The 15,047-nt window shown below is 43.3% G+C and overlaps 1 protein-coding gene across 3 annotated transcripts; it reads right to left on the bottom strand.

The window, feature by feature from the left end:
• Window positions 1-4,804: 4,804 nt before the first annotated feature.
• On the bottom strand, window positions 4,805-14,457 carry LOC128349090 (zinc finger protein 239-like). 3 transcript variants are annotated; one of them, XM_053305017.1, is made up of 2 exons: window positions 13,995-14,457; window positions 4,805-7,471 (listed from the first exon to the last, which is right to left on the bottom strand). In XM_053305017.1, the coding sequence occupies exon 2, from the start codon at window positions 7,331-7,333 to the stop codon at window positions 6,356-6,358; it is 978 nt and encodes a 325-aa protein (XP_053160992.1). In that variant the 5' UTR covers window positions 7,334-7,471; window positions 13,995-14,457; the 3' UTR covers window positions 4,805-6,355. The 3 variants fall into 3 exon arrangements, with proteins under 3 accessions (XP_053160992.1, XP_053160990.1, XP_053160991.1); XM_053305015.1 differs by having other exon boundaries at window positions 4,805-7,536; XM_053305016.1 differs by lacking the exon at window positions 13,995-14,457 and adding an exon at window positions 13,661-13,794 and having other exon boundaries at window positions 4,805-7,536.
• Between the last annotated feature and the right edge of the window lie 590 nt (window positions 14,458-15,047).

Genomic DNA, 15,047 nt, shown 5'->3' on the forward strand with positions numbered 1-15,047 from the left:
AGATAAGACCTTAACAAAGGAAGCTGCCATATACTGAGTTGGACCCTTGGTCCATCTAGCTCAGTATTGTCTGCCCAGACTGGCAACAGCGTCTCCAAGGTTGCAGGCAGGAGTCTCTCTCAGCCCTATGCCAGAAAGGAACCTTCTGCTCTTCCCAGAGCGGCTCCATCTCCTGAGGGGAACATCTTACAGTGCTCACACTTCTAGTCTCCCATGCAACCAGGGTGGTCCCTGCGTAGCTAATGGGACAAGTCAAGCTTGCTACCACAAGACCAGCTCTTAAGACAGATTATTAACAACTTTAGGAGTTCTGTTTCGGGATGCTTGATATTTCTTTTGGCAGATGTATTCCCCTAGGTCACCCACACGGTTGCGACCTTAGCCACCTTATCCATGAAAACAAGGCGGGGGGGGAGTTACCAGCATTATCCATTGTCCTAAACTACAATTTATGTTAAATTGGGAGGATTATATTGTGGTGTAAGGTGATTGTGGTATGTACTTTTCCTTTTTTCTTTGTTATGACCTGCGGCTCTGACAATAAAGTTATGACTGACTGACTCTTAGACTTCTAGACTATTCACATTTTAAAAATGATCTTTCATCTATCTAGGTGAAGGAAAACAAAAAAAAGATTCCCAGAATATTCTTTTCCAGGTCGAAGGGATTTGACAAGGATGGGCATCTGAAATGAAATAACCACCAGTATTTGATATGTTGGCTGACATCCTCAAGTTGTGCTTGTGCAGGGACACTGCACTAGTGCATGCTTTTTATGCTAGCTAATTGTGGAGCTTGCATTCCCCTCCAGACTAGTGTGGCACTAGTGCAAACAAGTTTGTGCTTGCACAAGGTACATGGTTTGTGGCACACCTCATATGTTTTTCAGGGATTTTTTTGTTCAGGAAACCCCCAGTGACTGAGTAGAGCTATGCAATCTGTGCTGTAAAGGCGCTGCAGTGCTAGACAGGATGCTGGCCAGCTTCAGGTTTGCAGTAGTTTGTTCCAGGACAGCCTTGGACAGGCGACATGTTGGAGAAGGCAGTGGCCTCCTCCCATCTGAACTTGCCCTCAGAAAAGGTGTGAATTCTCATTCTATCATAGCAAATGAGCTATTTTTCAATTAAACAACTCTCATGACCCCACTTTCACTTTTTCACACTTTCCTTTACTATGAATAATATGAGGAAGTAATCAATTTAGCACACTTCACCTTATGAAGACAAACCTCATACAAATAAATTCACCATAATTCACCCCTCTGCCCAATCACTCTTAAATTGGGGATGGGTGGTAGCCTCCACCCATTAGGCACTATCTACCAGCCCACCCCACTCCTTTGGGGCAGATCCACTTTCTGCCCCCAATCTGCCCCAAAGACACCCAAACTTCAAAAATTCTCAAAAAATCAGCCCTCTGCCCAATCCCCCTGAAATTGGGGTGGTAGCCTCCACCCATTAGGCACTACCACCCCACCCCACTATTTTGGGGCAGATCCACTTTCTGCCCCCAAACTGCCCCAAAGTCACTAAAACTTCAAGAATTCTCAAAAAATCAGCCCTTTGTCCAAACCCCCTGAAATTGGGGTGGTAGCCTCCACCCATTAGGCACTACCACCCCACCCCACTATTCTGCCCCAGGCCCCACTTTCTGCCCCAATATGCCCCAATCTGCCCCAAAGACATGAAATTTTCAGAAATTTACCAAAAATCAGCCCTTTGCCCAATCCCCCTGAAATTGGGGTGGTAGCCTGCACCCATTAGGCACTACCACCCCACCCCACTACTTTTGCCCAGATCCCATGCTATGCCCCCGAACTGCCCCAAAGTCACTAAAACTTTAAAAATTCACCAAAAATCAGGATTTTGCCCAATCCCCCTGAAATTGGGGTGGTAGACTCTACCCATTGGGCACTACCACCCCACCCCAAAATTTTGCCCCTGGGCCCCTTTTTACCCCCCCCCCCAAATCGATTTGGATTCGGATTCAGATTAAATCCGAATCCGAACCGAATCAAGGGTGATTCGGGTGACCCAGATTCGGGCACAAAACAGAACAGGGGTGATTCGGTTCGGGTCCGAGCCGAATCACCCAAAATCCCGAATTGCACACCCCTAAAAAACTGTGTTCTACCCGAGCTTGGGAGCTACATACATACTGTACATACTTTATTTATGGTCTTTGACCAAAATAAAAATAAAAAGCTTTACAATGTTAATAAAAATATAAATAGAAAATCAATTACACATAAATGAATAACAGCTTTGGAATAATTACACATAAAAAAATAGCGGCTTTGGAAAGGCATAAGTGTATATACATAATCTAAAGTTAACACTAAAGAACCCTAAACTGTACAGGTGAAACTCGAAAAATTAGAATATCGTGCAAAAGTTCATTAATTTCAGTAATGCAAATTAAAAGGTGAAACTGATATATGAGATAGATGCATTACATGCAAAGCGAGATAAGTTAAGCCTTAATTTGTTATAATTGTGATGATCATGGCGTACAGCTCATGAAAACCCCAAATCCACAATCCCAGAAAATTAGAATATTACATGAAACCAATAAAACAAGGATTGTAAATAGAACAATATCGGACCTCTGAAAAGTATAAGCATGCATATGTATTCAGTACTTAGTTTGGGCCCCTTTTGCAGCAATTACTGCCTCAATGCGGCGTGGCATGGATGCTATCAGCCTGTGGCACTGCTGAGGTGTTATGGAAGACCAGGATGCTTCAATAGCGGCCTTCAGCTCTTCTGCATTGTTTGGTCTCATGTCTCTCATCCTTCTCTTGGCAATGCCCCATAGATTCTCTATGGGGTTCAGGTCAGGCGAGTTTGCTGGCCAATCAAGCACAGTAATCCATGGTCATTGAACCAGGTTTGGGTACTTTTGGCAGTGTGGGCAGGTGCCAAGTCCTGCTGGAAAATGAAGTCAGCATCCCCATACAGCTCGTCTGCAGAAGGAAGCATGAAGTGCTCCAAAATCTCCTGATAGACGGCTGCGTTGACCCTGGACTTAACGAAGCACAGTGGACCATCACCAGCAGATGACATGGCTCCCCGAATCAACACAGACTGTAGAAACTTCACACTGGACTTCAAGCATCTTGCATTGTGTGCCTCTCCATTCTTCCTCCTTCTTAATGTGCTTTGATACAGCACTTTGGGAACATCCAACTTCTTTTGCAATTACCTTTTGAGGCTTTCCCTCCTTATGGAGGGTGTCAATGATGGTTTTCTGCACAACTGTCAAGTCAGCAGTCTTTCCCATGATTGTGATTCCTAATGAACCAGACTGAGAGACCATTTAAAGGCTCAGGAACCCTTTGCAGGTGTTATGGATTGATTAGCTGATTGGAGTGGGACACCTGGAGCCTGGACTGTTGAACCTTTTCACAATATTCTAATTTTCTGGGATTGTGGATTTGGGGTTCTCATGAGCTGTACGCCATGATCATCACAATTATAACAAATTAAGGCTTGACTTATCTCGCTTTGCATGTAATGCGTCTATCTCAGTTTCACCTTTTAATTTGCATTACTGAAATTAATGAACTTTTGCACGATATTCTAATTTTTCGAGTTTCATCTATACTTTTGAAGTTCTTAATCTGGTGACCACATAACAAAATTTAGCTACAACATAGGAAATAGTTGCATTTTTATCTGCTAATAAATATGCTACAACAAGATCCTCAGGTTGTCCCCTCATATCTTTTATCAGTGGACTAATTAACTGAAACCTCAAATTTTGATAAATTGAACACTTTAAAAGTATGTGGGCCATGGTTTCAATTGCCTTTCCACAGGGGCATTTCCGTTCTTCCTATAGTAGTTTCAAATATTTCCCATAAAGCATTGCAGATGGGAAAGCATTGAACCTGGCCCTGGAGAAGGCCCATCTGAATTTACTCAAAGTGATCATAAATAAATATGTTGCTGGGGCAAGATCCGTCTTTGCATATACTTGTTTATAAAAAGGTGGTAAACAAGCCTTCTCTTCCTGAATGTCTATGTCAACCAATCTCTGTCTTACTAAACTGAGGGCTGTATTCTTACTACTCTCTAGAGAGCCAGTGTGGTGTAGTGGTTAGAGTGCTGGACTAGGACCGGGGAGATCCGATTTCAAATCCCCATTCAGCCATGAGACTTGTTGGGTCACTCTGGGCCAGTCACTTCTCTCTCAGCCTAACCTACTTCACAGGGTTGTTGTGAAAGAGAAACTCAAGTATGTAGTACACCGCTCTGGGCTAATAGAGTGAGTGATGGGCCACATTGGCAAAGTTTATTTATAGTTTTGTGAGACCAAGATGCCTGAGGCTCAGCCACAAGAAGCTTTGGAATTAGCCCTAACGGATGCAGATGAAGTTTAATCCAATAAAATATCCTTAGGAGCCAAGCCCTGGTTTCCTATTTAAGTATGCCCGCCTCCATGCGGATCACCGAATTGGAAATGCAGTTGGGTACACCAAATATCGTTCTTAAAAAACCAGTCTGAATTTTTTCCAGATCTTTAAAGTTGGTGTACCAATTGTGTCCCGTAAAGGAGTCGGGGAATCACTTTAACCTTATAAGGTTAATGGCTGCAGGAATGTAATTTTCTCCCTGGGACCAAAATAGTTTCAGAATGGCTAGAATACTACGTTTAGCCGTATCTACTTCCGATCTGATATGGGCTGTTTTGTGACCGTTTAATTGAAACACTATCCCAAGGTATTTAATTTGCTTTACTTGGTCTATGACCTTCAATTGACCAGTTAAAAGATCGATGTTTAGGACTAAAATGGAGAATCTTTGTCTTAGAATAATTTATTACTAATTGTTCCTTCTTACAGTAGCTTGCCAGAACAATCAAAGCTTTTTTAAAACCTATTCTAGTTTGTGATAAGATTACAGCATCATCAGCATACATGAGTATAGGCAGATGTTTGTCTGACAGATTAGGTGTATGTATGTCCGAATCTTGCAACCGCTGGATTAGACCATTCACATAAAAATTGGATAGGAAGGGTGATGCAACCCTGTCTAAGATGCAACCCTGTCTAACTCCCTTATTTGTGGGTTCTTCTTTGAAAGATGACCCGCAGAGTTAAGACATATACGAAGGGTTGAGTTCTCATATAATTTATAAATTAACAATAGTCTTTCGTGAACTGAGGTTTTAGATAACTTGGCCCAAAGAATTCCTCTAGATAAAGAGTCAAAAGCCATTCAGAAGTTGGTGAAGGCTGCATAGAGGGGTGTTTTCCTCTCATACACGTAACTTTCTGTTAAGTGTTGTAGCACAATACAGTGATCCATTACTGACCTACCTGCAGTAAACCCCGCCTGTTCCAGTTCTATGATGCCTTCTTGATCCATCCACTCATACAGCTTAATACATAAGTGCTTTGCATACAATTTACTTATTACGCTGAGCAAACCTATCGGTTTATAGTTGCCCAGGTCCTTCCACATTCTTTTTTTATGTATTGGGACAACAATGGCAAGAACCCAATCATCAGGGATGTGAGCCGTTCGATCTATATATGTAAATAATGATGCCAGAATAGGGGCCCAACATTCTATATTAGATAACAAGAGATCAGGGGGGATATAATCATAACCAGGAGATTTCCCTCTCTTCAGCTGTGCAATTAAACTGAGTCCTTACCTCTTTGGCCCCATGTCACAATTCATGAAATAAAATGTTTGGGAGCTGTGTGTGCTTCCAATTTTTGGTTGTGTAGAAACAAGAGAAGAGGAAAACCCAGATAGGAGTGATTGTGTGAAAGCAAGGTAGGAGGGAAACCTGGGTAGAAGTGAATGTGAGGACGCAAGGTAGGACGAAAATCTGGGTAGCTTTTACTTCTACCATGCTTCCACACAATCACTTCTGCCTAGGTTTTCCTCTTACCTTGCTTCCTCACCATCATTTGTGCCCAGGTTTTCCTCCTGGGAAACACCTATATAGGGCAGCAGCGATATAGGAAGATGCTGAAAAGCATCATCTCATACTGTGCGGGAGAAGGCAATGGTAAACCCCTCCTGTATTCTACCAAAGAAAACCACATGGCTCTGTGGTAGCCAGGAGTCTACACCGACTCAACGGCACAACTTCTACCTGGCTTCCACACAATCACTCCTACCAGGGTTTTCCTCTTACCTTGCTTCCACACAACCGAAAATTGGGAGCACAGCCAGCTCCCAAACCTGGGCAGAACACAGTTTTCACTTGTGTGAATTACCTCAGAGACTAGCAAGCATTTTACACATACCATCCCTATTTGCAATAAAGAAGGGGTTTAGGAATATCAATACAATTTTATAATACAGGGGCTTATTTACAAAAAGAGGTTTGGGCCTCAATCCTCCACAGATAGTTTCTCCCCAGTGTGGATTCTATGATGACTAGTAAGACATACACTCCTGCTGAAGCTCTTTCCACATTGCAAGCATTCATATGGTTTCTCCCCAGTGCAGGTGCTATGATGTCTTTTAAGATCTCCTCTCTGGCTGAAACGTTTTCCACACTCCAAGCATTCATATGGTTTCTCCCCAGTGTGGGTTCTATAGTGTAAAACAAGATTTCCACTCCTGATAAAGTACTTCCCACACTCCAAGCATTTATGTGGTTTCTCCCCAGTGTGGGTTCTATGATGTCTTTTTAGATCTCCACTGTGGCTGAAGCTCTTTCCACACTCCAAGCATTCATATGGTTTCTCCCCAGTGTGGGTTCTATAGTGTGAAAGAAGATTTCCGTTCTGGCTGAAACTTTTTCCACACTCCAAACATTTATGTGGTTTCTCCCCAGTGTGGGTTCTAAGGTGTAATGTAAGATTTCCACTCTGTCTGAAGCTCTTTCCACACTCCAAGCATTCATATGGTTTCTCAACCATGTGGGTTCTGTGGTGTACAGTAAGAGCTTGCTTTGTGCTGAAGCTCTTTCCACACTCCAAACATTTATGTGGTTTCTCCCCAGAGTGGGTTCTATGGTGTAAACTAAGAGTGTCATTCCTGCTAAAACTCTTTCCACACTCCAAGCATTCATATGGTTTCTCCTGAGTGTGGGTTCTATGATGGCTAGTCAGTGCTCCAGTCCTTCTGAAGCTTTTTCCACATTCCAAGCATTGATATGGTTTCTCCCCAGTGTGGGTTCTATGGTGTAAAGTAAGAGCTCCCCCTGTGCTGAAGCTCTTTCCACACTCAAAGCATTTATATGGTTTGTTCTGTCTGTGCATTTCCCATGGAGGTTGAAAGCTTGGGTCAGGACTCAAGCCTTTCCTACGAGGGCGGCTCAGGCTTCTCTTTCTTTCTTGCTGCATTGTGTTTTTGGATTTCATCCTCAGAAGCAGGTGATCCACTCCTTTTCTTCCCTTCTGCTCCAGTTTTTAGGCTCTTCTGTTCCCTCTTTTTCCGTCTGTCACCTACTAACAATCTTCCCCTGGGTTTTCCTTCATTTTTCATCTTCCAGTTGTCACCTGGTGCAGGTAAGATTGAAAATGGGTCAGAGCCAGGGATAGAAGACGAGCCTTGAGGATGTATTCTGGGATGAAATGGTGCAAATACAAACAAGAAGTTAGCAGCTTTTTTCCATATTTGATGGCTATGTTATTATGCTAAAAGTTACTGAACTCAAATTAAGCAAAGAATGGAAAAGATATTGCAAATTGAACTGACTTTAGACCCTCTTTTATGTTGTATTATGTGAAACATTTATCCAAGGAGTGTATTGAATCAGTTGGCTAGATGCTTCCACCTGCCAGGAAGTGCTATGCAAAATGCTGGGAGTTAAGCTGTTAATTTTAATGTTAAAGGCAGCAGTGTAGGGGGCTTGGGATGGCCCAGGGTCAAGATACAGCATGTAGCATGTGTGGCCACATCTCTTTCATCAGCATCAGATGTAGGTTGATGCAGGGGGCATGGCCATCACCAGGCAGAGAGGATGCAAATTTGGCAGCATCAATACGGAGCCTCAGATCCATGATCAGCCTCCAATTACAGGGTGGATTAATGTATGAAGTGTTCATTATGATCCAACATGGCAAGGTATTTCACAACGCATCACCATGGATGATGAGGAAAATGTTACAAAAACCTGAAGGGCCTGTCCATTTACACCTAGGACAACTTTGATCCAATGGAGATGAATCAGAACTCATGGCCACACACACCAGCAAAACATAATTTTCTTCTTCTTCTTCTTTGTTGCTATTCCCCCCCTCCTTTTCTTTCTTTTGTCCCATTTATTCTGTTTTGGTTCTGTGTTTGATTCTAAATTGCTAAATTTACTCAACCCAGGGAATTGAACATACAGCCAGCCTGGTGAGAATAGATGGCAAAAAAGAAGTACACAAAGCATTATTATATAATATATCATATTATATTATATTATATTATATTATATTATATTATATTATATTATATTATATTATATTATATTCTGGAGAGGTTCGCCTGTGGCTGCTGCCAACTCATCTGGTGGCTACTCAGAAACTAGCCTTCTCCGTTGCAGCCTCTGGACTTTGGAATGCGCTCCCTGTTGAAATAAGAGCCTCCCCATCTCTGGCAACTTTTTAAAAGGCACTGAAGATGCATTTATTCACCCTGGCTTTTAATTAGATCTATGGGGGGGGGAATACACACACACACACACACAGAGGGTTTTAAATCTTAATACTGGGGTTTAAAATCTTTTTAAATAGTTAATGTTATAAAAATGATTTTAATTGTCAATTGATTTGACATTTTAAATAATTTTAATTGTAAACCACCCAGAGATGCAAGTTTTGGGCAGTACAGAAATGTTCCAAATAAACAAACAAACAAACAAACAAACAAACAATATTATAGTACAGAAGTACACAAAGCATTACAGATCAAGTTAATATGCTACGTTTGCTGAAACTACTTAAGCAGGCGTACCCCTCTTAATGTGATGTCATCTGCTATTTATTATTAACAATAGCAATAGCAATGTCAATAGCACTTACATTTATATACCACTTTATAGCCGGAGCTGCCCCCAACATTCTGGGTGCTCATTTTACCGACCTCGGAAGGATGGAAGGCTGAGTCAACCTTGAGCCCCTGGTCAGGATCGAACTTGTAACCTTCTGGTTACAGGGCGGCAGTTTTACCACTGCGCCACCAGGGGCTCAAGACCTCAAGGGAGGGATATCAAGTAGAGTAAGGGGCTTGCATCATTCAATATACAGTATACACATTATCAGGGCCGTCCTTAGGGCAGGGTGATGTGGGGGGCAGATTGCCACCCAAAATGTCCTATAAGTGTCTTGTTTCGTGGCAGAAAATTACAAGAATGTCTGTAACTGAAGCCCTTCCTCCATTAGACCATCATTCCATCCTCATATGGAGGAATTTGCCTTCATAAAAAAAGTGTAAGACACCCCCCCCCCCCACACACACACACACTTTCTGCCTCAGTCTTTAGATCACCTGGAATGACTTGGCATAGGGCTTTGGTATTGATCATAGATGTAGGGCAGGGTAAAAGGGTAAGGTACACTTAATTTGAAGTAGATTGGTTTGGATTTTTAAAAAACACACACATCAAAAAAGTCCTGTAAGTGGCTTGTTTCATTGCAGAAATTTTCAAAAACTTTGGAACAAACAAACAATACTTTTATTTATTTATTTATAAATGTACTATGCTCAATTTTGTTTGCAATCCAGAAGGTCTGAGTGAGAACTGTGAAGCAAGGGGCATGTGTTGTGTTTTTGTTTTTATTTTTTCCCCTTACAAATGAATTAAATGCCCAATCTGGTTGGACATGTCCAAAAACCTTAGTGAGTTACTTACACATGCTGATTTGCTCTCAGCCCCATACATGCTTTGGGACGGCCCTGTACGTTATATCATATATACACCATAGGAACATGATTGTAATCAATTTATCCCATTGTTTTTATGGTTATGTGTCATTTATACAAACCAGGTGCTGCAGATAGCTGGGTTTCTAATGGGGGAAACAGCAAGAGAACGCAAGGGGCTTTTTCTGCTGAGTGTTGGCCATTAGCTAATGGTCAACTGACAGTGAGATCGTATAATCCAAATTCATGTTTTTTAAACTTTTAATTAGATTTGTATTTTTATATTCCATTTGAATTCTTAGTGTGCAATTTTTATGGTTTTATATTGTTTTAAGTGTCTTGAGATTATTTTAATGAAAGGTGGTATAAAATTTTAATTAATAGATGAAGTGGTATAAAAATTTAACAATGAATGAATAAATATACAAGCTATGTAAGTCAGCAATTCATACTTTTCACATACAAACCAATATTGAACAATATAGCAATAGCACTTACATTTATATACCGCTCTATAGCTGGAAGCTCTCTAAGCGGTTTTACAATGATTTAGCATATTGCCCCCCCAACATTCTGGGTACTCATTTTACCAACCTCGGAAGGATGGAAGGCTGAGTCAACCTTGAGCCCTTGGTCAGGATCAAACTTGTAACCTTCTGGTTACAGGGCGGCAGTTTTACCACTGCGCCACCAGGGGCTCATTATCTAACCACCAGGGGCTCAATATCAAACCATTCTATAAAGATGTCTTTCTAATTAAGATGGGTGGTATCTTAGACCTTCCCCTAAATAAGGCAGTATAAGAGTTTAAGCCATGGATTTGGTTTTGGGACCTGACCCACTCATTTCAGATATTTTTCTCCCTTTCTGGGGATTTCTCTTCTCTTTGGTGGAGGGCAGGACTTTTCTCCTTTTCCTTTTGGGTTTTCTCCCTATTGTTCTCTGTTTTTCCTAGCTTTGGGCCTTAAGCTCTGGCTATAGTCTCTTTTTGATTATTCATCAAGTCTCCTGTTTTGAGGTTTATTTTGTGTTGTCAAAACTGATCTTTGGAAAGGAGTAGTAAGATGTCTGCTGAATTCTTTAATGTGTTTAAGTCTCTTATGATTAGCTTGTCTAACCTATCTTCACTGTAACCCAAATAAAATGTAAACTTGAATTCTGGAGTGTGTGCTTCACTTCCTAGGCAGTGGGCAAGCGGCTGGTCAGAATCCTATAAACCCATAGCTAAAATTTTGGCTACTGGGGGAAATTAAGACTACAAAAACCACAACATTAGTAGAAAAATAAGAGAGCCAGACTACTCCCTGTTACTGAGACTTGGGTGGATGTGGCAGGAAGAGTCCTAGCTTGATCCAAGATCATATTAACCTAGGCCAGGGAGACAAAGACATCCTTTCGCTCTCACACCCGTCCTAAAATATTAGATGACAGCTGAAAAGGAACAATCAAAACACACACTTGATAAACATCCCTCTCCTTTCCTCCAGCACAAGTGGGTGGGGTAAGTGGGTGTCCCAATGAATTTATCAAAGGAGTTAGGAGGATTCCATAGATTAATTATGCAATGTGTGAAAAAGTACTTCCTTTTGTCCATCCTAAATGTTCGGGCCATTTGTTTCATGGAATAATCTCTGGTTTATTGTTTATTTATTAAACATATTTGTCTACCGCCCAAAATGCAAGTCTCTGGGCAGTTTAGGGGTGTGCACAAAGCAAAATACACAGTTCAGCTCGAATACAAATCATTTCAAACCCAATCACGTTGCTCAGAACCGTTATGGTTTCATCAAACTGGTTTGGGCGGGCGATATACTTGTAAAGGGGAATCCAGTGAGGATTCTCCCTTACAAGTACAGGGGGTGTGGGGGCCCTTCCAAAGGTAAGGGGCGGCCAGAGGAGAGAGAGGGAAAAGCTGCTTAACCGGGTGGCGGGGCTGCTGGCTCCACAGCTTGCTGCCACTTGCTATCCTGGTGGGGCCCCAAGCATGCTCTCCACTCCTATAAAGGGTGACCAGCTTGGCGGAGGCTCAGTTCTGGCCTCTGCACATGCGTGGAGGCCCAAACAGAGTTGACGCTGAGCCAGTGGCTTGATAAAGCAGAGGGAAGCGTGTTTGGGGCTGCAGTGGGGGGGGTGCTAGCAAGCAGTGGCGCCAGTGGCTGTGCCACCCAGGTAAGCACCTTATTCTGTCTCTCACCGCCCCTGCCCAACCACCCCTTATAGTGCCAAACTGGCTCTCCCGAACCGGGCTCCATTTGGGTCGATCATGGACTGAATCGGCCCCGGTTTGGTCTGCACTCAAACCTCCGACCCGGCAGCAGTTCTAGGCAAACTGATTTGGCACAAACAGTTCATTCACACCCCTACTCCGCTTCTAGTCTTAGGAGAGAGGGAGAAAAAACCCTCTCTATCCAGCCTCCCCACACCATCCTCTTAGTTGCCCTCTCCTGCACCTTCTCCAGTTCTATAATGTCCTTTTTGAGATATGGTGACCAGAACAGTACACAGTTCTCCCAATGGGGCTGCACCAGAGTTTTGTATTAGGGCATTATGATATCAGCACTTTTTTCTTCAATCCCCTTCCTAATTTTCTTCAATGCCAAATTTTCTTCTTCATTTTCTTCAGTGCCAAACATGGCATTGCCTTTTTCTCTGCTGCCACTCAGTGAATTGGCTCTTTCTAAGATCTGCCCTCCACAACACCAGGATCTCTCTCCTAGTCAGTCATCAACAGCTCAGACCCCATCAGTGCATATGTGAAGTTGGGGGTTTTTTGGCCCCAGTGTGCATCCCTTTACACTTGCTTACACATTTGCCATTTTGATGCCAACTCTCCCAGTTTGGAGAGATCCTTTAGGACCTAAATAAAGTCAATTAATACATACACAAGAAGAGAGTGAAGAGGGGGTTGACTAGGATTGGAGAGACCAGAGTTCAAATCCTTCCCCATGCAGCCATGAAGCTCAGGGGATGACTTTGGGCCAGTCACTTTCTCTCATCCAAACCACCATACACACAAAACCACGGAGTACATGAATTCCTTCATACAGTCTCAATCAGAAGATGACTGCATACAATCCTGTTGCACACATGTACACCAGAGAGCAAATGGGGATGCCCTTCCTTAGCAAGAAGAAGAGCAACATGCAGTGGTGCCCAAGTAGAACAAAGACACTATTTGCACAGATATATCAAATGTCAGCATTGGAAGGGACTTTGGAGGCCTTCTAGTCCAACCCCTGCTCTGGGCTACAGTGCCCCTCACTCAAAAACTCCAGGACCAAAACACAATAGACAGAAACATCGATGTCTTTTTGCTCTCCCACTGATAAGCTGGGAGCATGAAGCCTCATAGAGGTAGGAACTGCTTGAGCGGCGGGTGGCGGTGGCTGGGATTTGTAGAAATGCTTGCAATTTGCAAGCCCCTTTACTAAGGTGTATATTCCTGTGGTGAACCTAAGATCTCCAAACATGCCCATTTAATTTGTGGGCTGCAAGCCAGGAGGCAGGTAAATGTGTCCCCATAGACAACAAAGGAGCCAAAGAGTTCAGTTCTTCTGTCTTGGAGAAGCACTGCTGCTCAACAGCTGATCACTGTGCATGACTCTATCATTTTATAGACTTCTATCTGGGGAAGTTGCTGTGATTGGAGCAGCAAATACAACAGAGGAAGCCTGGGAATCATAGAGAGAGAGGGGAGTGATGGGCCTTCATCTGGGGAGGGGAGGTCCAGTAGGCTTCCAGATATGTCATTGGAAAAATACACTCTACCCACGCGGGTCTGTGCATCTGAATCTGTTTCCCAAGTGGGTATAAAAAGCCAGACTTATTAAAGGCACCTTTAAAAGAATCGTCTGAACTGGCCCCTTTGCCTCCTTGCAGATAGGAGAAGAAAGGAAAGAAGGATTACTTCAAAGTATTATTTGCAAGGAGAAACTTTCCCCTTTCCGTAGCTCAGCACTCTTCCCTCCAAGCCCAGGTTCTCCCCATTGCTCTCAGCAACCAGCGAGTGTTGCAAAAGCTCTCCCCGCCCCCGCCCCCGCCCCCACCCCCACCCCGTTGATGCTGCTGCTGGCTGCGCTCCTCACAGCAATGCCGGGACACTTTTCACTGCAGGAGCAGCAGCGGCAGGGAGACTGGACCCCGCCCGGCGTGCTGCGGCTTTCCTCTTACCTTCCTCTTGACCCAAAGCGCTCCGCAAGCAGTGAGGAGGAGCCTCCCGGGCTGCGCCGCAGGGTCAGTGTGCTGCGTGTCAAAGGACGTGCAATGCTTCCTGCAGCGCTGCCGAGCTCTTGCACCGCCCTCCAGATCCAAGCGAGCAGCAGCTGCAGGGCACGGACGCTCTCGCTCCTCCTTCACTGCCGGCTGATACATCTGTACCACCAGTCTCTCACATTTCTCAATGGCCCCTTCCCTGTATGTTTTTCTGATATGCTAGCTTGTCCTTCTCCCCTTCCTCAACAGATTTTTCTACTTCCTCCTCCTCCTTTTGTTGGGGTCCGTTTTCAGGGAGTGTCCCACGCCCTCCCAGCTAGCCTGGGCAAGGCTGACTCTGGCCTCTTGTCTAAAATATGCCGATTGACAGGCACGAGAAAGGAGATCTTTTTTATTCAGCTGAGCAAAGCATGCGAGAAGTGGAAAGAGAAAGAGAAACCCCAGAGAAGTTTACAGACACTTTTATACCCTTGGATAAACAAGCTCCCCTTTCCCCCCCCTTCCCCCATATATGGTTATCCCCTTTTGCAAAGCAATTCTATTGGCTATTTCAAACAAGTTGTTTTTCTATACATTCCCTTCCTTGCGGTTTCTAAGCTTGAGCAATTTGCAATTGTCAGCAACTGTCTGGCTAACTGTTTGTTTGTGGTTAGCACAGCACTGGTTAGGCTAACTTTGTTTTCACAGAACCCTTCACTTTTGTCCCATACCCTATCAGTTTTTCTTCTGAGTTTGCTCATGCTCAGTCTTGCTGGTTGTAGCCACTCCAGTTGCCCATACCTTGAAGAGACGCTTCACTTTCACTGTAATATCAGAAACTCTTACCCTGGAACAAGTTGCATGAACATACACAGACATTTCTCCTTCCACTTTAACGACTGTTTAAAAAAAAGTTCAAAAACGTATTTTTTGAAAAATGAAATTCCATTTTAAAATTATGTTTAAGATGTTTGAAATGGTTGTGGTTTTTTGGGGGGGGGCAATGATTCATGATCTTTAAAATGTTTTGTA

This window comes from Hemicordylus capensis, chromosome 3 (genome assembly GCF_027244095.1).
Source record: "Hemicordylus capensis ecotype Gifberg chromosome 3, rHemCap1.1.pri, whole genome shotgun sequence".
In the NCBI taxonomy this organism is placed as follows: Eukaryota; Metazoa; Chordata; class Lepidosauria; order Squamata; family Cordylidae; genus Hemicordylus; species Hemicordylus capensis.